At 38.3% G+C, this 27,238-nt stretch overlaps 1 protein-coding gene across 1 annotated transcript in view; it reads left to right on the top strand.

Annotated features, from left to right (window-relative positions):
• Stxbp5l (syntaxin binding protein 5L) overlaps positions 1 to 27,238 on the top strand; it is a 239,059-nt gene that overhangs the window by 58,279 nt on the left and 153,542 nt on the right. Inside the window, exons 6-7 of the mRNA XM_051150549.1 lie at positions 22,349 to 22,483; positions 25,973 to 26,036. Of these exons, the coding sequence (XP_051006506.1) occupies positions 22,349 to 22,483; positions 25,973 to 26,036 (199 nt within the window). The remainder of the gene's footprint in view (positions 1 to 22,348; positions 22,484 to 25,972; positions 26,037 to 27,238) is intronic.

Genomic DNA, 27,238 nt, shown 5'->3' with positions numbered 1-27,238 from the left:
CCTCATGTGCATAATATGTGAGAGTTAAATTATTAAGTATTCTGAATAAAAGTCATGACTATTGTATGCCACTGCTCTGTGAATTGCCGTCTTTATAGCTAGCATTCTTTACAATGAGGCGAATTAACAGTTAATAATTTACTAAGTTAGTCGTAGGCACTATAGTACTGTACTACTAAAAATATGACCTAGTCAGATTGTTGTGCTGCTCACACGACTTCCTTGAGGAGGGGAGGTGGGAGATGATGTAGCTGGTAAGTGCTTGCTGTGCATGCGTGAGGCCCTGAGTGTGTGTCCTTAGCATCACTGCTGGGGGTGGAGACAAGCAGGTGAACCCCTGGAGCTCACTGGAGAGCCAGCCTAGCCAAATCGTGAGCTCTAGGTTCAGTGAGATGAGTGTGTCTCAAGAAAACAACAACAGCAGCAAAGCTACTGTCATCAAGGAGGAAACTGGCTGATAACGTCTAACATCAAAATCCATGCACACAAACACAGCACGCGCTCACACTCCCACACACTTTTTCTTTTCTCTTTTTCAGTGCTTCAAGTTAATCTGATTGTTCACTTTTGTACCAGTTGACAAAGTGCATTGAAGTTCTTTAGTTTGTTTTGTTTTGCTTCCTCACCATTGAGACATTAAAGGGGTGTTATGGTCCCATTTATGACTCTCTTAGGAGGAAGAAATATTGATGATCACTACTTCAGCTTTAATTTTATTATCTCAGTTGAAGTGAGTTAATTGGTAGCAATAGAAGAGGCAAGCTGACAGGTTTGTTACAAGTTTACACCCTAAGAACTCTAAAAACATTGTTTTGTTTAAGAGGACTTAAATGTTTATGTTTTATGTGTACGGGTGTTTTGTTTGCGTGAATGTACACTATGTGCACGCCTTGTGCCCATGGAGGCTAAAAGAAGGTGTCAGATCACCTTGGGTTGGAGTAAGACAGTTGGGGGCCACCCTATGGGTGCTGGGACTCAAACCTCAGTCCTCGGAACCATTGACCCACCTCTGCAGCCTCAGACGGCTTTGTTTTAATTTTAATAATATATTATATAATAATATCATTACATTATTATTACATATGTCATCACAATACTTTAAGTATGCTTCTATCTCCTGATCCTTGCATTCCTTTCAAATACATTTTAGACTGAAACATGAAACAGGTACTCTTGACTTTGGTAATGTGACCTGAGAAATGAATGAAACATTCCCATTTTTTTAAAAAACAATCCTTGCTGTCACTGATTCACTGATCGTGAATTTTCACAATGTTAGAGAAAGCACAGAGTATTTTACATGTTTGTAGATGAAACTCAATATGTAAACTGACTTATAGAGCCTTAAATTATTAGAATCTGTTATGTCAGTTCACATTTTTTGACTGTGGTGTTCTGCCTGCTCATTTAGCCAAAATATGTCTAAGGACTATTAACTAAACAAAGGGAAGGCATATTCTGCTAACAACTCAATAATTTAAAAGCTATCTAGAAAACCTGATTGCTTTACTCAGAAAAAATTTGTATAAAAGGTTTGCTTGGTTCAATATTCAAAATATACAAGATCATATGTACTAAGGAATATTTACGTTTCTAAGTCATATATATTATATTTTTGTTTGTCCCTTGCCGTCCTCAAACCTTCCTTTCCCCACGGCATCTTTTTGTCTCTAATATCCCCCTCTTCTACTTTGTTCTCTTGTCTTTCCCACCATCGTCTTTTAAATTCCCCCCCCCCCAAATCACATGGTCCCTTTTCTAGTTTCCTGGCCTTTGCCTCTATTTATTTCCACCTAGATGCACATATTCACTCAGCAGTTCGAGGTTAGCATTTTCATATAAGGGAAGACATATGGAGGAGGCTTTATTTCTCTCTGAGTCCACTCCCAGTGTTCCCATCCTCTTCTGTAATCAATTTCCAGCATCCGCCTTCATCACCAGCAGCTCTCCAGACAATCTCTAGGCTCTCAGCACCAGACTGGGCCCACTGAGGGGCTGAACTTCTTGGACTGATGCTTTATGAGGTTCTCTCTCTCATCCAGAAATGTGGAAGGCTGTTGCTGGATTACCCAGTTTCTAGTGTATAAACCAATGTAATAGACTCGTGTGTGTGTGTGTGTGTGTGTGTGTGTGTGTGTGTGTGTGTGTGTGTGTGTGTGTGTTCTATTGGTCCTGTTCCCTTGGAGAACCCTACTTAATACACACATCTCTCAGAGAATCTCATTGGAGAATTCACAATGAAGTATCTACTTTCAGTCTGTCTTTGTTGTTGGCAACATTTAGGTGAGTTGCAAATTGGTGTAGGGCCTTGGCTTCTTACTGGATGTTGGTTAAGTTATGTTCTGTTTGCTGTATGGGGAGACAGAACACATACATCAACCTAGATAGAAAAACCATGACAGACCAAATAACAATTGCACCAAAATCCAACTTGGTGAACAAATCAGTAGTTACTGTGGTTACTAACAGGAGTATGGGGGAAGGGTTAGTTATAGGAAGAGATGACTTAAAAGCAGCTGCCTCCTATAAAAGCCCACCACAGGACAGCATAGATGGCGACTGGATGAAAGCTGCATTCCTGGAGCTCTCTGCACAGCTTAAAAGCAGTGCAATGGGTCCAGGAAACTCTCTGTCGCTGGACTGATTGCGTCTCCTCTCCCAGCAGTTAGTCCTCTCCTCCATCAATTTTTGTTTTTGTTTTCTGCTCCTATAACTCTAAAGTGGGACTCTCCTGAAGCTTGTAAGTTTCTGCTTTCGCAGAAGTGTGAGGTTTGTTTTTATCCTGAGTCTAGTGAGCCGCTTCTTCCCTCCTGGAGGAAGTGTTTTAATCCAGAGGAAATTGATACATAACAATGACAGGTCAGCTCATTGCAGGGCAACCTTCTTCTCAAAACCAGTAAGATGGCAGGAGTTCTTCCAGAGACATAGGCCATAGTCGCATGTAAGAACCGTAGAAATGACAAACCATAATCGTTGCTGCGTTTTGTTGGGTAAAAACAAGTCACAGGTGTTATGTACACTCAAGGGCAAGAATACTAGGATCATGGAATGTAGCCTCCATAGATCTGGTGTGTGTGTGTGTGTGTGTGTGTGTGTGTGTGTGTGTGTGTACGTGTGTGTGTGTGTGTGTGTGTGTGTGTGTGTGCACACGCATAGTGCATGAGTGAGGACAATTTGCAAGAGTCAGTTTTCTTTCCACCATGTGGGTTCTGGAGATGGAACTCTGGTGGTGACGATCACCTTTTACACACTGAGCCATCCTGCCATCCCACTTCCATGAATCTTCTATACAGTATTGTGATATAATGACATTGTAATAATGTATCAGTGTATGCTAGATTATCTAATATTTTCATCTTTATTTCTTATAATTTTGTAGATGCTTCTTGACTCAGACTCACCAAATGTTAAATTATAGAGGTTTAGAGAATATTAAATATGCTTAACCTATTAAGCACCATGGCTTAGTAAGTCAGCACACTTGAGAGTATCAGTTATTTGCCATCACAAACATACTGCTGGGCAGCAGTTTCACAGAGTCATGTGTACTTGAGAGTATCACACTGGGTATTGATAGTCCAGGAAATGATCAAAGTAAAACCAGAAGTATATTTTGTACTTAATGCCTGCCACTTTCATAATATAGTAATATAAAAAATAAGACCCTTTCTGCCTTCTCTGTCACCATGGAGCCCCTGAAAAAGTTTGTAGGGGAGTAGTGCAAAAAAAAAAAAAAAAAAAAAAAAAAAGCAGATTTTGAAGGTCACTCTTGACTGCACCCATCCTGTAGAAAATAGAATCATAGATGCTGCCAATTTTGAGCAGTTCCTCCAGTAGAGAATCAAGGTGAATGGGGAAGCTGGGAAACTTGGTGGAAAGGTTGTGACCATCAAATGGAGCAAGAGCAAGATCACTGTCACTTCTGAGGTGCCTTTCTCTAAAAGGTATTTGAAATATCTCACCAAAAAATATTTGAAGAGCAATCTTCAAGACTGTTTGCGTGTTGTTGCCAACAGCAAAGAGAGTTATCAGTGGCATTACTTCCAGATTAACCAAGATGAAGAAGAGGAGGATGAGGATTAAGACACATTGGTCTGTTTGTTATTTATTAATTTATAAATAAAATTTAGGAACAAAAAGGTTAAATATTCAAAGGCTAGAAACCATCTGTGTTTGAAATGACTTTCTTCCTCCTGGATATTTTTTTATTCTTCATAGTGATTTTTGTTAGAGTAAATTCTCTCCATTTTTTTTCTATTTCAGAATAATATTAAAGAAGCTTTTTACTTTGAGATAATTATAGATTTATAGGAACCTTCAAAAAGCACTGGACAGAAGCTCCATAGTCTGTTCACCTAGTTTCTCCGAAAGCCAGTGCTTTCACCTGCATTCTCATAAATGTGCAGGTGTGTGTAATTGAATCTGCATGGTCATATGTGGCTTTATGATGCATATACTCATGTGACTACTACTGCACTCAAGAAGCAAACTGGTCACCATCACAAAGGTCTATATATCTTCTGCTAACCCCATATAACCACACTCACCTGGGCCTCCTGTTCTTAACCCCAGAAAATCCACTCATGCACAGTTTAGCTCTCTAATTTGTCACTCATTTTCCATGTGAATGAAATTATGTAGTAAATGTTTGAAGCCTGGATTTTCACTGAGGATATTTCTTGGAGGGCCATTCAAATATCAGTAATTTATTTCCTTTTATTTTTAAATATTATCTCACAGTATTGATGGTTTGTTCAGAGTGTCTGGGTTGCTTTTAAGTTTTAATTATACAAACTCCTTATGATCCTAATTTTTCGTTTCTCTGCTAAAATTATTGCCTAAGAATGCAATTGCTAGTCTTACGATGATGGTTTAATTTTATAAGAAGATTTAAAGTTATATTACCAAATGGCTATTATTCTACATTCCTAGAAGATATATAAGCAGAGATAATTTCTCCAAATTCTAACTAGGATTTGGTCTTATCACTGCTTTTTATTTTCTAAGTAGTGACTAGCTTTGGAGTTTTAACTTACATTTGCCGAATGGATAGAAAGTGTTGACCATCTTTGTATATCCCTATTTTCTGGCCTTAAGTCCTTTGCGAGAAAACAGACAGGGACTGTGTCTGAGGGTCTGTGTTTGGCTAAATGTTCTGCTCTCACCATCTGGTTCTTTATCATCTTATCTTTGAACATGGGTTCTAAATATGGTCCTAATGGAACTTAGTAGCATGCTATGAACAAAGGCACCATATGTCTTATGCTATTTCTTTCCATACTGTTCTTACTGTTGTATTTTCCGTGTTCATCACATATCTTCCCAAAACTGAGCCTTGAGCTTGGGGATCTGTGCTTAGAAATACCTATGATTGAGACCGCCCCCCCCCCCATGGGAGACAGCCAACCCCTGACACTATTGACATCATTCAGCTATGCTTGCAGATGGGAGGCTGGCATAGCTGTCCTGGGTGACAGGCCCCACCCAGCAGCTGATGGAAACAGATGCAGAGACTCACAGCCAAACATTGGGCAGAGCACGGGGAGTCTTGCAGAAGAGTAGGGGGCAGAAGGATAGAAAGACCCAGAGGGGACAGGAGCTTCACAAAAAGACCAACAGAGATACCGAACAGGGCTCAGAGGGAGACTGAAGCTCCAACCAAGGACCATGCAGAGATTGGACCTGGGACCCAACACAGATGCAGCTGATGGGCAGCTCGGTCCTCATAAGGGTCCCCTAGGAAGGAGAACGGGGGCTGACTATGACATGGACTCTGTTGCCTGCTTTTTGATCACTTTGCCCTGGCCTGGCTACCTTGTCAGGCCACAGGGGAAGACCCTCAGTGTTGATGCAATTTGATAAGCTGGGTGGATAGAGAGGGGCTCCCTTTCTCTAAGAAGTAGGGGAGGGAGGACAGGGAAAACAGGGAGGGAGGGTGAGACTGGGAGGAGAGGAGGGAAGGGGCTATGACCAGGATGTAAAGTAACTAATAAAATAAAAATAAATACCTATGATTTGTTAAATGTTCTGCTATCACTGTCTTGATTTTTTTTTTTTTTATCTTTGCATTTGACTTTTGTAAGTCTAACAGTAGGACATGTTTATAAACAGGGGAATGTGATAATATGTAACTCTTGTGTTTTGCTGTTTTTCACATATAATGTTGTAGTATTTGTGATTCTAAGGTAATCACAGTGTTTATTTCTAAATAAGCACCGGGCGATGTATCCCCGCTGCTATAGAGGAGCCAGACAGCCCAGGAGAGCCTGTATTGGCTACTTTTGTGTCAATTTGACACAGGCTAGAATTACTTGGGAAATAATTGAGAAAATGCCTGCATAAGATCAAGCGGGAGGCAGGCACACAGTCTGTTTTCTTAATTAGTGGTTGATGTGGGTGGCCCAGCCCATTGTGGGTGGCGCCATCTTTGGGCTGCTGGTCCTGGATTCTCTAAGGAAGTAGGCTGAGCAAGCCATGAGGAGCAAGCCAGTAAGCAGCACCTCTCCATGGCCTCAGCATCAGCCCCTGCCTCCAGGTTCCTCCCTTGGTTTCTTGCCCTGACTTTCCTGGATGATGAGCTTAAAGGTGTAGGTTAAAATAAACTCTCTTCTACCCAAGTTGATTTGTGCATGGTGTTATGTCACAGCAATAGAAATCCTAACTAAGATAGGGCCATAATTTTCATACAGACTGCAATTTGCCTCAACTAGAAAAAGATGGCAGTGACATTCTAAGAATTACTCCATCTTACTGCTTTTTTCATGTTAATTTCCTTTGTCTACTGATGATAATTATGGTCGCTTAGCTTACGATAATGATGAAGAAAAGTTATAGAGAACCACAGTTTGTCTCCCAAGTCCTTCCTTGCACATCAGGAAACCAAATGTTGACCGTAATGGTGGCATGCACGCATCAGCAAATGAGGGAAAAGTAAGTTCTAGCTTGTGAAGTGCTTTGATAGGAATCTCTCTGTCTCTCTCTCACATGCGCGCACACACACATACATATGTAAATATATATGTATATATAAACTGTAAAATAATCATTTCAATAACAGAATATGAGTTATATATCATTTTGTTTGAATTTGAAACTGATGGTACACAAAATAAAAATGAGTGTTAAATAATTTTGAAACATAAATTTAAAACTTTTCTTTAGAGAAATGAGAATGAAAAGTCAAGAGAGAAACCACTTCATTTTTTAAAACTTTTTTTATTAATTAAACATTTTTAATTTTTTACATATCCATGTATATTATTACATATATACAATAAACTACCTATAGCAAGAATAACCCTGACACAATCAGGAATTATATAAATGTTACATTCTTAGTGTTTTGGTTATTTGTATTTGACAGCCTTGAAGAAAATATCTTTTATATCTTGGTGTGTCTAAAATTCTGAATGTAAATCAATCTCTGTAACATCTTGTCATTATCAACTTAAAACATATTTATACCTAAAAAATCATAATGCCTAAACAACTAAGCTCCGTTGTAAAACTAAGCTACCTGGTCTTCAGCTCCATCAGAGAGTTGAGAAGGAATAAACTTGATTACCTGATATGCTGGGAGTGCAGGTTAGTAGCGTTCCAAATGAGAAGATGACAGAGACAGTTTTCTACCTGAATAGTCACCCACAACTCTGTTATGTTGGAGCATCTTCTTCAGCCTTCTGGCCCAATATATCTGACAGACATATCTGTGAGGCAGGAACTATTGAGGACTTGCTTACCCTGTCTAGGCAGAGTTTGCCTGTCGACTCTGCCTGCATCCAAGCTTGCCCTTTTTTAGGCAGAATTCTGTCTGCGGTAGAAATGAGGCCATTTTGCCCAGTAGCTTGTTTGCCACTTTTGAAGCCATCTCCATAAGGACGTTCTTTGATGCTCATCATCCTCTTTGAGATAGGCTGGGTGTTGTCAGGAGTTAAACTGTTTCATTGTTAGTGAATCTTTAAAACAATAAAAGCATTTTAAAATGCCATATTCTGCATGTCTCTGAGGTTTTTGGAGACCTTATCTAACTATCCTACCTTATCTTTCTATAGAATCACATCTATCTGCTGCACCTAAGATGTATATTCTTGTGATAAAAGTAGACTAGTAATTGGCATGATCATGATTCGATCAGCTAACAATTAACTTGTATAACTTATTTATTCTAAACAGCTTGCAATAGCACTTTCAAAGTATTGGCAGTAAACCTTGTATTATAATTGAGTTATAGGGGTACAATAACTCATATTAGAATATATATTCTCTATATATAATGTGTGTGAAGAATAATTCAGTACATTTGAATTCTATGCCACTGTATCTAGAGTTACTTATTTTGTATCTATATACAAAATTCTATACCAGTGAATTAAAAATAACCTTGTGAGTGACAATTGAGGCATTAAGTTGAGGAGTAGATTCACTAATCTACTTTTTGTTCTATCTTCCCTATATATTTCTATATTCCCCTTCTTTCTTTTCAACCCCTATCTCCAAACCTAAGAATGAAAGATAAAATAAAAGAGAGACATCATTGAGTCTAACTTTTTTTTTCTTTCTAAATAAGACCACTAATAACCTGTAAACGACTCCCATTGAGAATAAACCTCTATAGCCCAAGAAGGCAACCAAAAACCTACCCGACCTTCATTAAAGGAAACGGGGCATCATTGTCTTAAGGTTTCTTCCAGCTGATTTGGGACGAATAGTACCTTTGTAGGGGCCCAAATAAAATTGGGAAAATGGTGGTCCAGCATTTGTGATCCAGTTTCTAAATTCCAGGTTTAATTAGAGTCCTGTGTGGGACAGTCTGAAGTGCTAGACCAGTTGGGATTAGAAGCTTTCTTTGAAAGTGTCCCAGGAGCTGTCTTGTTCTGGTGAGAAACAGCAATTGAAGCACTTGGTGCTAGGAATCCACAGCACTGGTGTTTTGTAGATCTCAGTTTGCTCTTTAGGTCGCTGTGCAGTCCTGGTTTTTCTGCTAATCAGATGCAGTGTGCAATTGGTGCCACCATCTTGGATCTTTGTCTAATTTTTATCTTATTACTCTTTTATTTTTTATTTTTTGGTTTTTGAATAAAATGCCTTATAGTTGGATTTTGCACTAAGCCAGCCTTAGTACTAGAAGTTTGTTCTGTAGGCTTCTTGGAATCATGTACTTTAAAAAGCATGCCTTCTGAAAATTAATAAAAACATATAATTTTAAATTATAAAACTATTATCATTAAATTATTTTTTCTGTCTTATCAAACTGGCTTGATCATGCATGCTGCCTAGAATGGTAAGAATAGGCTGCCGTGGTTTTTTCTGCCTTACGCAAAAAGTAATTCACTCTTTTACCCTTGAGGGAGATATTAACATGGTTTTTTATCAAGTTGAGAAATGTCTCTATATTACTAGTGTTTTGAGATTTTAAAATCATAAATAATATTTTGTGTTTGAATTCAAACCTTACCTCTATGTAGATACCATTTACATATTTATTCTTAATACATTTGAAATCACTTGGTGGTATAATTTTTGTTTTAAATTGAACAAATAGAATATCCTATCCACTAAACTGAGTACTTTTCATCATTTTGTTGTGTTTAGTTTTTAGGCAGCTGGTTGTTATGCATCTGATTTATTTGGGATTATCATATAGTGGTCTATTTTATCATTCTATATTGCTTTTCACCACATTTGCTCAGGGAAAGCACTCCCCCCAGTGGGCTGGAACCTCCCAAATCACTTACTAATGAGGAAAATGACCATAAGCTTGTTACAGACCAATGTGATGAGGGCATTTTCTCTCTTGGGGTTCTCTTTCCGCAGATGACCCTGGCTTGTGTCAAGTTAACAAAAAACTAAGCAGCACACACTTGGTCTGTTTTGTTTTTTAAACCAAGTAATTTTACTTTGAAATTTTTATTTGAAATTAATGCATTGCCTTACTTATATTTAGACAGTTTGTATTTTATTCATACTTGATATTCCATAGTTCCTTCTTTGGTCGGTCTTCTCAGCCAATATGTTGGGATTGGCAGGGTTTTCTAGGGTTTATTTTTCTCTTTATGTGTGTGTGTATGGACCTTTGTATGAGTTTATGTGCATCTTGTACGTGTAGTTGCCCACAGAGGCTAGAGGACATCAGATCCTCTGCACTGTTTAAGGTGGTGTGAGACCACCTGGTATGAGTGCTAGGAACTACATCTGAGCCGTTTGCAAGAACAGTAAGAGCTCTCAACCATCAGGCCATCTCTCCAGCCCCAAGATGGGCATTTTAATCACAAATTCTGAATTTCGCTTTGTCTGATAAAGTTATGATTGTTCCTTTATCCCTGAGCAACTGATTTCCTAGGCACTGCATTCTTGGTTTGAGTAGTTTACTGCTTACTGCTTCTTTCTATTTTCCACGACTTTTGATGGAAAGCTGCTGTCATCGGCTGCCCCCACCTTTGTATAGGCATAGCATGGTTTTTCTCTTGCTGCTTTCAAAATCTTGCCTTTTCCTCCTCGTCTCTCCTTTTCCCCTTATCTTTCCCATCCTTTCTTTCCTTTATTAATTTTCTTTCTTGCCTTTTCCTTCCGCTTTCCACTACTTCCTCTTGCTCATCTTTTCCCTCCTTTCCCCCATGTTTTTCATTCCTTTCACTTCCTCAGCCTTTTCCTCATTCCCCCATGCTTTTCTTTTGCTCTCCCTCGGTTTTTTTGTCCCTCCTTCCCTCCATACTCACTCTCTGAGGTGCTCAGGTGTCTGATCTTCCTTTACTCTCACTTCACTGAGTTTAGTCTGTTTTACGCAGTGCGGTTCCTTTGCATGCTTCGGTTTACATCCTTTTCCAAGTTAGGTGAGTTTTTGTGTGTTATTTCTTTGACTGTTCATTTTAGATTCATTGTTTCAGTCCTGTCCATTTGTACTCTAAGTAAGGTTTTCCTAGATGTTAGTATAATGGATGATTTAAAGAATTTTTTATTTATTCTTTTCTCATATATTGCATCCTAACCACAGTTTCTCCCCCCACCTCTCCCCCCTCCTATCCCAATCCCTCCTCCCCATCTACCCTCTCTTCCCCCATCCACTCAGATTCTGTTTCTCTTCAGAAAAGGACAGGCCTCTCCTCACAGGCATCACCAAATATGGTATATCAAATTGAAGTAAGACTAGGCCCTTCCCTCAAATTAAGGCTGGACAAGGCAACCCAGTAGGAGGAAAGGGGTTCCCAAAGCAGGCAAAAGAGTCGGAGCCAGCCCCCGCCCCCACTGTTAGGAGTTCCAGAACTGTAGCATATCCGCAGAGGACCTAGGCCAGACTCGTGCAGGCTCCCTGGTTGTTGGTTCCTTCCCTGTGAGGCCCTGTGATCCCAGGTTAGTTGATTCTGTGGGTTTTCTTGTGTTGTCCTTGCCATAGATGCAGAAATAGTCAATAAAATACTTACAAACCAAATCTAAGAACACATCAGAAAGATAATCCACTGTGATCAAGCAGGCTTCATCCCAGAGCTGCAAGACATGGCTCAACATACAAAAATCTGTCAAAGTAATCCACCATTAAAAAAAAAAACTGAAAGAAAAAAAAAACCATGAACATATCATTAGATGCTAAAAGGCCTTTGATGAATGATTTTTTAAAATGTAAACTTAGACACTTTCTGGAATGTGTTATAAAATTCTTAATTCTTACCTTACATTGGATGGGTTTTTACACTTCTCTGGAGGATGTCTGAGTTAAGGACAAGTACTTTGTATTGCTAGAAGTACTTTGTTTTCTATTGTGGGGTGGAGTGTGTAGCTTTGCACTGTGCTTCCACCCTTACCGCTCCCACATAGGAATACTTCACTCCTGCCCTTCACATAGCCTCACTGACCTGCTCCTCTCACCCACAAATCAAGACATAGTCAAGAAATTAAAGTGAAGTTACAAATCATTGCTTCTGTTTTTATAGCAGAAATACTAACATAAGTCTGGGGTACTACCTCTGCCTCCCCCCCCCCCAAAAAAAGTCTCCAAGCTTTCCCTGGTAGAGCTGAAGGAAGCCAATTTGTTCATTTGTAAAATGTTTAACATCTTTAAAAGGGAGGCATACATATTGTCTGAAGAATTGTGCAAGTAGAAATGCTGTTCTCTTGTTGTTTGTTTGTACTAATAGACTTGATGTAAACATTTTAGTTTTCTTCCACTGGAATAGGATTAGTTTCAAAGATGCTAAGAGACTTCATTTCTCTCTCCACCCCACCTTTTTTTCTACCCCTCTCTCTTCTCTCTCTCTATCTCTTTCTCTTCCTGAAAACTACAGAATCTCTGTATCTGAGAATGGGAAAGAACTTTAAAGCCATCCACTAACACCTCTTTTAAAATAACAGATCTCATGTAAACATACTTTCATCAGTTACTTTTCTCATAGCTGTGAGAAAACATCTGACATAAAGCAGCTCACGGAAAGAGGGGTTTATTTTGGCTTGGGATTTGAGTAGTCTAACAGAGTGGAGAAGCATGAGACAGGACACAGGGGAGCTGGTCATTTGGGTCTGCAGTCAAGAAACAAGAGATAACTGCTGGTGTTTAGCTTGCTTTCTTCTCTTTTCCTTTTTATGCAGTCTGGGCCCCCAGCCCGTGGGCAGATTGCCACCCACCTTCAGGGTACATCTTCCTTCCTCAGTGAAACCACTCTGGAAATGCCACCACAGCCAGGTCCAGAGGCATGTCTCCTAGGTGATTCTAAGTCCAGCTAAGCTAAGGGTGAAGATGACAGACAGCTCGTACATTTAACCCAGTTTAGAAGAACTAGTTATTTGAAAGTTTGTTAATGCTAGCCCAAAATTTGAGTTTGTTTTGCAACTTCCTTATATACCATTCCCACTTGTAGTTTATGTAGCTATGAAGATATCCAGTCTCTATTGCAAAATAAGATTGCTCAAACTACCAGTTAATAAAAATGTTCCTTGCTTTGATAGCACTGCTAACCCTAACATACTTGCATGCTATGATTTTCAAATATTTTACTAACTCAGGCACCATTTCCTAGATGGAAACTCTGGTTGATCAATAAACTTATAGCATATAAATTTATGAATAAATGGAAATGCCATATAATACATGGATGGCCTAGGTGAGCATGTGAAAATTAACTTGTGCAATTTTGTAGTCATTGATTATAGGGTGGAATTATTGATGTTTTTAACTCAAGGGCAAGCAAAACTCTCATTCTTTTTCTTTTGGTTTGAGCCGTTGCTAATCTAACTTTCCATGACTGTATTCATGCTAGTTGATGCTTTTTAGAACTAAAACTCAGATTTTTTATATCCTTAATTAATATAATATCTATTATATAAATTTTCATCCCATGGTACCAATGTGTGTAACTATGTCCCCTGTGTGATTAAGCACCTTGATAACCTTCTCACAGTGGACAAAGAAATGACTAACTGAAACTTTCCCCTTCTGGTAACTGCTTCTACTTAACACAGTGTGATGAGTTCACAACTTTTACATTTGTGTAAGAAAGCATAGAGAATCTAATCCTTAGTGGGATATAAAATGGCCGCCAGACAACTGACCTCTGTCAGTTAAGTGAAAGGCTATAGGCCATTAGGTAATTAATCACTTTAAGAACAGATAAAAATCAGCTAATAGAACTTGTCCTGGAGATTCACTTGGTACACTAGACAGGAGGACTGCGGGGAGTTTGAGGCCAACCTTGGATATGTTATGAATTCTCATCTCAAGAGACCTAAAGAAGAAAATAAAATCAAGTAACAGTCTATAAAACATTGTAATTTAAAATGCAATGAGAGATGGGCGTGGTGGCACACACCTTTAATCCCTGCACTCAGGAGGAAGAGGCAGAGGCAGAGCCAAGTGGGTCGATGTGAGTTCGAGGCCAGCCTGGTCTACAAAGTAGGCCTAGGACAGCCAAGGTTGCACAGAGAAACCCTGTCTCAAAAAAAAAAAAAAAAAAAAAAAAAAAAAAGAAAAGAAAAGAAAACAAAATATAAATAAATAAAATAAAAATAAAATGTGATGAGGAAATAAGTTTAGGAATTTAGGACAGAATGTATGTCTCATTTTAGTTTAATTTTATATATGAATTAAAATAACTACTGTTTAGTTTCTCCAGTTTTGCCAAATATTTTCTTAAAATTTAAATTTCCAAAGGGGTATGGATGTGCTATATACGTTTTGTGTCTCCAACATCAAATACAGGTACATATTAACTATAAAATATTTATGTTAATTAATCTTATATGTGCTAATCATTATTTCTAGTATGTTTTTTGCAATGTAAATTGAGAATGCATGAAACCATATGAAATATTTTGAGCTATATATTTCTTGATTGTCCCAAGAAATAATATGTCAAAAAAATAGGATTAATATGCTATAATTTCCATGAAAAAGTTACCCATTTAAACTACTTTTCATGACAATTTCAGCAAATTTATATGAAACTACTTAGATGAGTAAAAATAGAAAAATTAATGATTAGAACCAAATTGTGGCCTGCATAGCTAATGTGGTCCATGTCTCCTTTAGGAACAAGTCTGCTGTTAAAACAAAATTCAGCTTTTTAATGTATATATTATCTGTGGTTATTTTTGTACTGCTGTGTAAAAGTTGAGAAGTTGTAAGACAAACGGGGTGATATTTAAAGTTCAAAACATTTACTGTGTTTTAGTACATTACAGAAGAAATTTACTGCCTCTAATTTAGGTTATCGCTGAGTTACTTTATTGGTTGCAGAAGTTTGACTTGGTTTGTGTTATGTTAGACAGCTTCCTGAGTGATGACAAGTGATTGTGTGAGGTTTTTGTTGAAAGATTAGTTGGTTGGTAGCCCACTAAGACTATGAATGAAATTTAGCTGAATATTCATTCTTCTTAATTTGGTCTTTTATATAATAGTTCTAGCAAACATAGTTTATTTAAAATCATGAGATTGTTTTACTTCAGGAAAATTTTCTTTTCTTTCTTTCTTTTTTTTAACGTGTTAAAATTGCTGCCTCTCAGTATTTTGGACTCAGGGGGTGCTGTCTGCTTCTCAGGGGGTGCTGTCTGCTTCTTTGCAGACTCTTTTCATTACCCTCTTCCTCCTCCTCTCCTTCTCTGCATAACTTTTTATATTTAACCAGGGACCACATCACCATGTCCCTGCTGTCATAACAATAATTCAGGCTCCTATCCTGGAACTTGAAGAGTCATGGTTCAACCATACAAAAATACTTCTAATCTGTCCTGTAGATCGTCTCATAGAATTTGCCTTATGAAGTCTGAACATGGTTAAGACTTACCAGGTGCCTCTTTCCTAAGATGCAGTTTATGACTTAGAAAGTCTGAAGTGAGGCCGCAGTGTCTTGGTTTGTAATAAATGTTTAGCTAGTCTTGATGCAGCTGGTCAGTGGACCCTTACTTTGATAGCAAACACCAAAGATGTTCCACGCCCCCTTGATGGGGAGGCCTGGTGGCACTCAGAGGAAGGATAGCAGGCTACCAAGAAGAGACTTGATACCCTATGAACATATACAGGGGTGGAGGTCCCCCTCAGTCACAGTCATAGGGGAGAGGAGTAAGGGGAAAATGGGAGGGAGGGAGGAATGGGAGGCTACAAGGGATGGGATAACAATTGAGGTGTAATATGAATAAATTAATAAAATATATTAAAAAATAAAATTGAAAATCTTTAGGCAAATAAACACCTAATTTTAATGTTTGTTCTGAGATTCTATCCACAGAAATTGTGATTCATTAGGTATGAATGGTGCATAAAAACCTGATTTAGTTCTATTTTGTTTTAAAGATATTTTTTGGCTTATGAGTTATGACAGTGTTTTCTTAAACTGAGATCTATGGGCATTGTCTGGGGTTGTGAATGTTCCATGGTAATTTTTTTACTTAAAATGCTTTTATTTTTGTATTAAATTAATTCTAACATTCTAAATGGTTTGAACAGATTGTTTTACCCAGAAATTCAGCTATACAGGCTCAGTTTACAATGTTGGCTTTGTATTTATGACTATATTAATGCTAAATAGTTTAATTTTGTTATGGATTAATAACATATCAGAAGTGTGCTGTCCATGTGTTAGGTGCTTTGTAACACACCATTAACTCAGGGAACATGGGAGTAAAGATTGATTTGGGCTCATAGTTTCAGATGTGTCAGTCCACGGTCACATGACCATCATGAGGCAGAGCATCATGCATAGCAATGTAGAAGGATGAAACTATCCAACTCATGGAAGCAAAGAAGCAGAGAGTGTGCGTGCCTGAGATACCAGGCTTTGTCTCCTCTCCGCTTTTATCCAGATCCCCAGCTATAGCATAATGTCATTCACATCCAGGGCAGGGACTTCCTCTGTAGTTAATAATTTCTTTAAATATATGCACAGATACACAACACCAGGGCCAGAGATAAAGCCCAGTAGTAGAGCACTTAGCTAAAATGTGTTTATTACTCAAAACTATTTTTTTTTTAATCTAACAATCACAAAAATCATAAAAATTCCATTCATGTGAAATCATTGTAAAATAAGATACGATGTGCTGTGGAACAAAGGGTTTAAAGCAGTTCTGGTATATAAAGTGGTGAAAAAACACAAAGAATAATCACACCAAACTTAAAAAAAGAAGTTGGGCATCAAACACATAGCTATTTGTACCGAAAGCATGGGAGCTTCCAGGCAGCCCTGCCCTGCCCTGTTCCAGAGGCCTCTTGGCAGTGCAGCCCCGTCATGCTGTCTGCGTCCACTTTATCAGCCTGGCTAATTGCATGGCAACGGTGAGCCCGGTTCCCCTGTGGGCCACTTAACCATGGCTACTCCTCACTTCCCTTTTCTTTCTTTCTTTTTCTTTTTTCTTTCCTTCTTTCTTTCTTCTTCTTCTTCTTCTTCTTCTTCTTCTTCTTCTTCTTCTTCTTCTTCTTCTTCTTCTTTTTTTTTTTTTACAGAGTTTTATGAATCCCAGGCGGGGCCTTGAACTCACTGTGTAGCCAAGGATGATCTTGAACTTCTGATCTTCTTCCTCCACCTCTTGAGTGCTGGGATTACAGGTGTGGCCACCAGGCTGGTTTATGAGGTGCCGGGGCTTCTTGCATGATAGGCAAGCATACCAGCTGAGCTACATCCTAGTCCCCTCTTTCTAGAAAACATCATTAGTAAATGCCCATGTAGGAGAGAAGAGTTCCCCCCCCCCCCCCAGTGCGGGGTCAGCTCCAGGACAACTGCACCTTAGGCAGGTGAAGTTCTTTGCTTGTAATTACCCAGATTTTCCCATTTCCCGATTGAGATATCATAGGGGAGTGGGGGGACGGTCTGCTTGCCACTGTGACGGGGCTGCTGGGGCCTTGGCCACCTTGCTTAAGAATTTGACACATTTGTTGTATTCAGAAACTTGAACTGTAGGATGCTGTTAAGAGCCTGTTTATATTTTTGGAATATTTGTATTACCAATAGCTAATAAAGGCTGGTTTAAAATCCTAAAAAACAAAACAAAACAAAACAAAAACAAAAACAAGCACATATATTGTCATGTTATAAAAAATTAAAATATCACATATTGCAGAATTTATAGATGGACTCCTAAGTGAGGATCAGGAAGAATTAAAGTATGTACCTTTTTTTTTTTAGTTTGAAAAATTCTTATTTTGTATATTGACTTTTAATGTAATGATTCAAATGGAATGTTCATTTCTTTAATTTTCCTTACTCTCCAATAAGGCTCTTCTTCTGAGGGTTTTATAGATATTAACACACTTTGATTTTATTTTTCTTGTGTACTCACTTGTATCTCTCTCCACATGTGTATCAGGTGATGAGGATGGAGTGTGTGTGTGTGTGTGTGTGAGATAACACAAGTTTCTATAAAGTCTCATTCAGTAAGGTTGAATGGATGAATGAATGGGAAGATTAAGAATATTTTAAATGCTTTGTGATATTCAATATAAATAGAGAAGTGAGATTCTTTTTCTAAGGCTTACCTATAACAGATTAAAATTACCTACGGTATTAGATGGTGGTAGTGAAAATGAATTATAAATGAAGACTTAATGAATATAATGACTATAAGGCTATCAATTATTTAGATTACTGAGCACACAGACCAAGCGCAATCATACCCTTTGCCCATGTCATTCGTCCGAAGTCACAACTGTTTTATCCAGATAAAGTTTGGAAATCCCACATGGCTACTATAATCCTGTACAACAGTTGAATGATAGGTAGTAGATGGGACCTTGGTTCTATTTCTGTCAGGATTTTCTTCCTGGCGTTCCTTCTTTCTGTTCTATAATGTCTGTTTACATCAGAATTCTACCTCCTGCCTCAGGCTCCATCACTGAACCTAGCAGTTCTCAGATTTTACCTGCTGAGATCACTGTGTCATTTTGAGGTCTCCTCATGTCCTGTTTGAAGCTCTTAGATTGTTTTCTCCATCTCTCTGTGATTCTGAAAGGGTGATTTTGTATCTTCTTCAAAATGAGTTCCTATTTCAACTGAAGCTTAAAAAGAAGATGGATTATCCATTGCCTAGAAACATGACCATCAAGTTATTTCCTGTGTAATATTAGTAAATATCCCTTGGAGACAGCTATTCTAGACTTGATGTTTTAATCAACGATTTCCAGTATCATATAGGTTACTCATTAATTAGAAAAATCAATGAACTTTGCAGTTGCTTATGTCATAGCAGCTCTCTGATGTTTTTAATGCCATATGCCTGGTGCTTTCCACAGGATAGATAGCATCGGGTTCAGAGAGTCAGGATATTGAAACATTCAGTGTGGCAGGCTGAGGACATGCATGGGACACACTGGATGTTCACTGTTTACTCTTGTGTATCATTGCACTCATAAGTGTCACATGTATTATAAAATGAAACCAGGTGAATTTGCCATTCACATTAAAAAAAAAGTTTATCTGCCTGCCTAATATAAAAAATTTGTTCAGTTCTTCTGATAGCTCACCAGATAATCTTTCAAGGGAACTCTAGGAAACATTTGATGTGGTAACATGTTCTGGCAAGAGATTATCTGTGAATTTATTGCATTGTCCCCCTTAAAGTATTATTTTTCTCCATTAATCTATTTATTCACTTTACATTCTGATCACAGCATCCCTCCTCCTCCTAGAGCCTCCCCCCACCATACCCCTGTCCCCTATTCTGCCTTCTCCTTCTCCTCAGAGAAGAAGGAGGTCCCACATGGGTACCAACTCATCCTGGCACATTAAAACACTACAGGACTAGGCACATTCTTTCCCACTGAGTCCAGACATGGCAGCCCAGTTAGGAGAACAAAATCCCAGAGGCAGGCATCAGAGTCAGAGAGGGTCCCTGACCCAGTTGCTGGGGGACCCATATGAAGACCAAGCTGTGCAACTGATATATATGTGTAGGGGGCCTAGGACAAGTCCATGCATGCTTTTTGGTTGGTGGGTCAGTCTCCGTGAGCCCCTTTGGGTCCAGGTCAATTGACTCTGTAGGTCTTTCTAGTGAAGTCTTTGGCCCCTCTGGCTCCCTCAGTTGATCCCCAACTCTTCCATAGGACTTCCCAAGCTTTTTCTAATGTTTGCCTGTGGGTTTTTAAGAATGTCTAGAGGGCTGGAGAGATGGCTCAGAGGTTAAGAGCACTGTCTGTTCTTCCAAAGGCCCTGAGCTCATTTTTCAGCAACCACATGGTGGCTCACAACCATCTATATGAAGACCTGGTGCCCTCTTCTAGCATGCAGGCAGGATACTGTATGAATAATAACTAAATGAATCTTTAAAAAAATTGTCTAGAAGGGTTTAGTGAGATGGCTCAGCAGTTGAGAGCACAGGCTACTCTTTCAGAGGTCCTGAGTTCAATTCCCAGCAACCACATGGTGGCTCATGACCACCTATAAAGGGATCTGATGCCCTCTTCTGGCCTGCAGGTGTACATGCAGATAGAGCACTCATACATTAAAAAAGTTGTCTAGAATAGCACAATGAATTCAAATTAAAGAGACTAATTACAATGTTGGTAGAAGAGTCATTAAAATTCATATTACATGTGTAATAATCCTGATGGGTCTCAGAGTTAGCCAGAAAGCCCATTATGAATATGAGTCTAGAACAATACAACTGAAGGAAGTCTTGTATAGTGGCACATGTCTGTGATTCCAGCGCTCGTACATTAAGATGAGAGGTAGAGGAAAGTGAAGGCTCCCACAAGGAAAAACTAGCCTGATGTATGCAGCACCATGTCAAGGAAGAGAAAACTCTGCCTTAAATGAGCTGGAAAGAGTGGACTTTCCACCTTGTTTAAGACCTGAGATTGCCCTGTGACATCCACGTTCATACCGTGGTACATGTGAACCCTCACACGCAAGCGTGCACTCTCACATTGTACACACACACACACACACACACACACACACACACACACACACACACACACACACACACACACACACCACTAAGAAAAGAATACAGTGATTCTCTGACCATAACCATTTTCCTCCTGATATTTAAATGCCAAGCGTCTGAACAAAGTAAATGATTTATGCTCTCACACAGAGATAACTACTACTTCTCCATGAACTCTGAAATTTATGTTCATTATGTACCTAACTTATCTTTGAAGTGACTTTTATTTAAATAAACAAACAGTGGAATTAAGGGGGGAAGGCACTGATCTTCTAGCTGAACAGGAATGGTTTGCATCACAGTTTTCCCAGTACACTTATTAGCTGTTGGACTTTGGCAATTATAAAGCAAAGAGTTTCAGTCCCATGTATGCATCTATAGAGATAAAGTTAAATGTTTATAGAACAGGGTTTTATAATTTATATTGTATTTTGTATATAACATGTAAAGCACTTAGAATTATCTCCATTATATTAGGCAGTTTAAATGACCTTGTAGAGTGGTTCCATCTTCAAAGTAGATACCGAGTCACAGTTTTAGAAGTATTAATTATCAGAACATTTTTTGTCACTTTGAGTATATGTATGTGCCTACTGTAGTTTAATAAAAAATATCTGAAAACAAAGTTCTACTTTCTGGTCCTGAAAAAAAATCTTCTCAGTTGTTTTCTATGTAAGACAGAAATGTGTATTTGTTTTTATCACTGTATTCAGGATGACAGATAGTGCAGTTGACCTCTTAGAAATGGTGGTGACCAGAAGCATTGCCAGGGAAGAAGGAAATTGTGTGGGAAGGCTGGGGAAGGAAGGCAGGGGAAGGCAGGCTGAGGGAGGGAAGGTTGGGGAAGGCAGGCTGAGGGAGGGAAGGCAGGGGAAGGCAGGCTGAGGGAGGGAAGGCAGGGGAAGGCAGGCTGAGGGAGGGAAGGCAGGGGAAGGCAGGCTGAGGGAGGGAAGGCAGGCTGAGGGAGGGAAGGCTGGGGAAGGCAGGCTGAGGGAGGGAAGGCTGGGGAAGGCAGGCTGAGGGAGGGAAGGCAGGGGAAGGCAGGCTGAGGGAGGGAAGGCAGGGGAAGGCAGGCTGAGGGAGGGAAGGCTGGGGAAGGCAGGCTGAGGGAGGGAAGGCAGGGGAAGGCAGGCTGAGGGAGGGAAGGCTGGGGAAGGCAGGCTGAGGGAGGGAAGGCTGGGGAAGGCAGGCTGAGGGAGGGAAGGCTGGGGAAGGAAGGCTGAGGGAGGGAAGGCTGGGGAAGGTAGGCTGGGGAAGGAAGGCTGGGGGAAGGAAGGCTGGGGGAAGGCAGGCTGGGGAAGGCAGGCTGGGAAAGGAAGGCTGGGAAAGGAAGGCTGGGAAAGGAAGGCTGGGAAAGGAAGGCTGGGGGAGGAAGGCTGGGGGAAGGAAGGCTGGGGAAGGAAGGCTGGGGGAGGAAGGCTGGGGGAGGAAGGCTGGGGAAGGCCAGGGAAGTCAGGAGGAAGCTAGGGAGGGAAGGCGGGGGAGGGAAGGCTGGGGGAAGGCCAGAGAAGGCTCATTAACTGGTACTATAGTGTCCGAAATGAAAAGGAAGCTCTGAAATACTGTCACACAGTATGACCATAAATGACAATAAAGCACCACCATTTACTAATGTTAGAAGAAAAGATTTTATAAGCCTTCATAATTTAGAGGTGGTAAATCTGATTTAAATATTTTCAGGGTACATATGTATCACACATGTTGCTCCCATCATTAGCATCAACTTTCATATTTTTGTGTATTGGTCAAAAAATGCAAACCATAAATTCATGCCCATACTAGGTACTTATTTAATAATGTTATAATTATTAATTTTAATGCTATATTATTACTTTTGTCCTATGTTCTCTTATTAGTAAGGAAATGCTACATCAGTACATAGGTTTTCCTGCCACTTATATAAATATATGTTAGTGTTATGTGTGTAAGGAAAAATGTACTGATCAAATGTAAAATTCAGATATTTTAATTGTAATTTTCTTTCTTTCAGAATTACTTACTGTCATCTACCTTTCCAGAGTAAATGGCTCTATGTTGGAACAGAAAGAGGAAATACACATATTGTAAATATTGAATCTTTCATTCTTTCTGGATATGTCATCATGTGGAACAAAGCAATTGAACTGTAAGTTTGCACTTGGCTGTCACTTTGACTAAAATATCACATATATTATGTAACCTGTGAGATTATAGTTAGGTGGTAAATCTATTGGTAATGTGTAATTAAATGAAATTGAACTAAAATAAAACCATAGATTACCTTAAAATAGATATAGTTGCATTAATGTGTGTTATTTTTACACATTGTAAATACTGTGAATGATAAAAGCTTACACATATCAACCACGATAATAAAATAGGATAACACTACAGCTTATTCATGTAAATTGTCTCATGATTTTATAATTGGCATTAGCATAGCCATAATGAGAATGGATTGTTTTATATGAAAATAATCCCTATCAGTAGAAATGCTTATTAATGATAATGGTTTATCTCTTACCTTGCTAGAATAGTGTTCTGAGTTCAAAGAAAAGCAGTCTACTTCATGTTTTGATAATACAGCTTGAAGATTTTTATTTCATTTCATTATTTTATGTGTGGGTCTTTTGCCGGCATGTGTGCCTGTGCACCATTATGCATGCAATGGTTGCAGAGGCTGGAAGAAGTTGTCAGATGCCCTGGAACTGGAGTTGCAGGTGGCTGTGAGCTGCCTTGTCAGGGCTAGGTACCAAACCTGCATCCTCTGGAAGGATAGTTAGGGCTCTTCTGTGCCATCTTTCCAGCACTACTGCTCTAGCTCCGGAATAATTGGTATTTAAGTTTCTGCTCATGTAAAGAGGGAAATATTTCAAATTGTTTGGACTTCAAGTATCATCTCTTTGTGTAGTACACATATAAGCATATTTTGAACAGGATTTTAATAAGAAAAGTTTTATTTGTTGTCAGTTTCATACATATTAACTCATTACAAAGTGTTTTTGACTTGATGCTGACTCATTTTCCTGTGTATTTTGTTATTCTCTGGAGTTCTAATGAAAACGCTATTTTTAATGAATTTTAAATCTGTTCCAATTGCTCTAATCTCAATGATTTTAATTATACTAGATTTTCTAAAATGTGTCCCATAGAATTAATTCCACTGTAATAAATAAAAATTTAAATATTAACTCACAGTCTCCCAAATTGTCTTTTGGCCACTCTCTACTTTTTAAGATACATTGGAAATACACTATCTCAGAATTCTGTCACTTTTCTGACAGTGACACTTTGCTAGTGATGCTTTCTGGAGTTTTGTTAGAGAAACAGACAGAAAATACGCCAGTATGTAGATAGTCATTATCTTTAAGTAACAAAACAGAATAAACATTTCCCCCTTAACTTTTAATATATAAAAACAAGTAAGATCTCTTTTATACTCTAAAATTTCATTACAAATAATAATTGAATGTTGAGTTATTTTCTGAACTGGAACATTTTTATACATGTGTGTTTTATACATTTTTATACATTGTAAGACTTAGCATGGAAGAGTATAACATATGGTGTAACCTGTATTTACAAAGTATATTTTCAATACGATTCTATATGGAGTAGATCAATAATTTTGGAAACAAATGAATATTTGGTTGCATTTGCAAATAGACTTATAACGCAAATTTGTAAAGGTATACTTGACATTGTTTAATTCAGAGTTTCTGAATGCTTAAGTATAGATTATTCTTTTTATGAAACACCTTAATTGTTTACACTAGTTTTTCATGCAATACTCTTTAATAATTGTTGGTCTGACCAAGCCCAAAAGATAGATAGCAGTTTTGGTTTGTTGACTGTTGTTATTTACTAAAGAACAATTAATGACATAGCCCTGTATCAGAAGCATTTACTTTCCTAGAATACCATAGTTATATGTAAGTGTATATTACATAGGAATAGAATGAAGAACAGCCCTATGAACTTCCCTTCGTAACCCTGTGTACTTTTTTCTTTAAAATATACTCTAGAAAACAAATAGTAATTCTGATTTTCAAATAGAACAACAATAGCAGTACATACTGTTGTATATGATCTATTTTTTTGTCACTAGATTGTGTCATGGTTTTCTTACTATAGGTAGTTTGATATATATGTGTAATAATAAAAAAATATTAAAAAAATTAATACATATGTATTCAGCAATGTCAATTGTGCTATATCAGTTTTTATGAATGGGATGAATGAATCCACGCTCAAAATTTACCAATATCTAATTTACATACTTCTTTGAGTCATCTTGAGAAGTCAGATTCATCATAGAACAGTAAAGACTATTTAAATTTTAGAAACCATTTTAAAAGCAATAAGTGAATCTAGGATTTTTTTCTTGTTACATTTGGGTTTTTTTCTGTTTTTTAAAATTTTTATTTTATTAATTTATTCATATTACATCTCAATGGTTGTCCCTTCCTTTGTATCCTCCCATTCCTCCCTCCCTCCCATTTTCCCCTTACTCCCCTCCCCTATGACTGTGACTGAGGGGGACCTCCACCCCCTGTTAACTCTCATTCATAAAAAATGGATATAGTACAAAATTGGCCTTAAGAAATAAAGTAGATGGTTGGAGAGATAGCTCTTCTGAAGGTCCTGAGTTCAATTCCCAGCAACCACATGGTGCTCACAACCATCTATAATGAGATCTGATGCCCTCTTCTGGCATGTAGGCACACATGCAGGCAGAATACTGTATACATATTAAATAAATATTAAAAACAAAAGAAATAAAGTGGAACTGTGCCAATTCAGTCACAGCTAGATTATCCTGCCTATATACAGCTTATTTGCTTTCTTGCCCTCTGCATCAACTGTATCATGGAGGGCTGTAGACAATTGAGAAACAATTCTTCAGCCATGCCAGGCCATATCATGTTTAACTATGACATAATTATATTCAATAATCATGTTAAATTAGATTTGTGAAGAAACTATGCCAGATAATCAAAGTACAATACATTTATGGTCAGATTGACATGATCCTTTTAACTTTCAATTGTGCTGTTGTACATATAATTATTTATTATTAGTTACACTGGAAAATCAGATAAAATAGACATAATCAATGAGCTAGATTTCTCCCAGGTTGTCAGTTTTCTGTAGGATAGCTATGACCAGTTCATCACTAAAGAATTTCTCTTTAAATCCAGGGTGCCACTGTGCTTTGCTTTAGGGATAATTTCATAGGAAATTTCTTGTCAAAGGAGATCTTATATTCGGTAAGCACTTTAAAAATTTGGTTGAAATAGGTTTACTACACAAGCCTGTGGCTGTAGCATTTCTCCATATTAATAAAAGCTATTAAAAATATCCAGGACTCAAATTTTACAAAAATGTAATTAAAAGTTCCATTTTCAAATATAGAACTTTATTTTCATACCTGGTTTAAAAAAAAAAAAACTGACTCTACCCTAATAGACTTAGTAAGAAGATGACAGGTAGTTCCTAAAGGAAGCGAAAATTTCAAGTGCATCGGAGGGTTAGCCTTGAAACCTACCCTGGGCGTGCATTCCAACTTAATCTTGATTTCATTGCTGTTCTCTACTGTCTCATTTCATATTGTTGTTCTGAATTAATTTAACAGATCCACCAAGACTCATCCAGGCCCGGTTGTCCATTTAAGTGATAGCCCAAGAGATGAAGGGAAAGTAAGTATGCTACCTCATTCTCATGTTTGCTGTCCATAGGGTTAGAAAAAGGTATTTTAAACCATTTCTTCAGATTGAACATCTCAGTTGGTATGTAGCGTCCAGTGGCATCTAGAAATAGGACTTATTGAAAGTATGAATGAGCAAGCGAACAACTTAATGAAACCGTCTTGGCACTAATGCTCTAAGTTTTTAGTTTACCCAGAGGTCAATTTGATAGTTGGAAGTTCAGTCCCCATTGTGGAGAAGGTAGCAAAGTAGCTTTCAGCTCTAAATATCACATGACGTAATAGAATGACTAACTACATCATCAGTCATGTATCTGTTAATTTTGTTTTGGTATTAACAAAGTCAGGCTCAATGTTCAGTGATAAAAACCAAATATTTTTTATTTTGTTGCAAATCCACACTAAAAAATAGAGAGTATTTGTCGACGTCCTAATGGTAAAAACGCCAGAGGGATTAGTGAACACACACTTCCGCCTGTGTCTGCTAGAGGTTCTAGGGGTGGTTGGAAAATGATGCTCTGTCTTGCTTGATGAACCAGTCCTTGACGGCTTTGCAGTATGATCACATTACTGGGGCTTGCAAAAAGGTAGGGGATGGAGTCTAGTTGGAGGAGGTCAAAAGGCACGTGATATTGCCTCTACTTCTCCTCTGGCCTTCTCCTGTATGCTGCTTCTTTGTTTTGCGGCTTTTCCGTGACATGAAAAGCTCAGTTCTGCCTCATTCTCCAGACTGATAAGGACTAGACGGGTTGAGACTGGAAACCATGATAAATTGTTTCTTCCTTTGATCTCCTAGATATTTTGGTCACAGCTATGCAGATGTGGTTAACACATTATCAGAGTATTAAAAACAACCCTTAGTATTTTATAATTTGCCTTTGATAATGACACGGTGTATAGCTTGAGATAGAAAACATTGTCTTTATGGATGTCTTGTCAAGTATATAATTCTTACTAGGCACTATACAAAAAAAATTAGTAAATTATTTACTATAAGTTTAGTTCTTTTTTAATTGAAAAATAAAATCATTCATGCTACGTCTCATTTGCTGTCCCATCCCACGCATCCTCCCACTCCTCCCTCCCTCCCGCTTTCACCCCATTCCCCTTCCCTGTGACTGTGACTAAGGGGGACCTTTTAAGGCAAATTTTTACTTTTAAAAGATAGCAACTGGTGTAGTGTAACAAAAGTCC

This window comes from Acomys russatus, chromosome 8, assembly GCF_903995435.1.
Source record: "Acomys russatus chromosome 8, mAcoRus1.1, whole genome shotgun sequence".
In the NCBI taxonomy this organism is placed as follows: Eukaryota; Metazoa; Chordata; class Mammalia; order Rodentia; family Muridae; genus Acomys; species Acomys russatus.
Note: the sequence above shows the minus strand (reverse complement) of the source record. Positions and strands in the feature narration are given on the sequence as shown.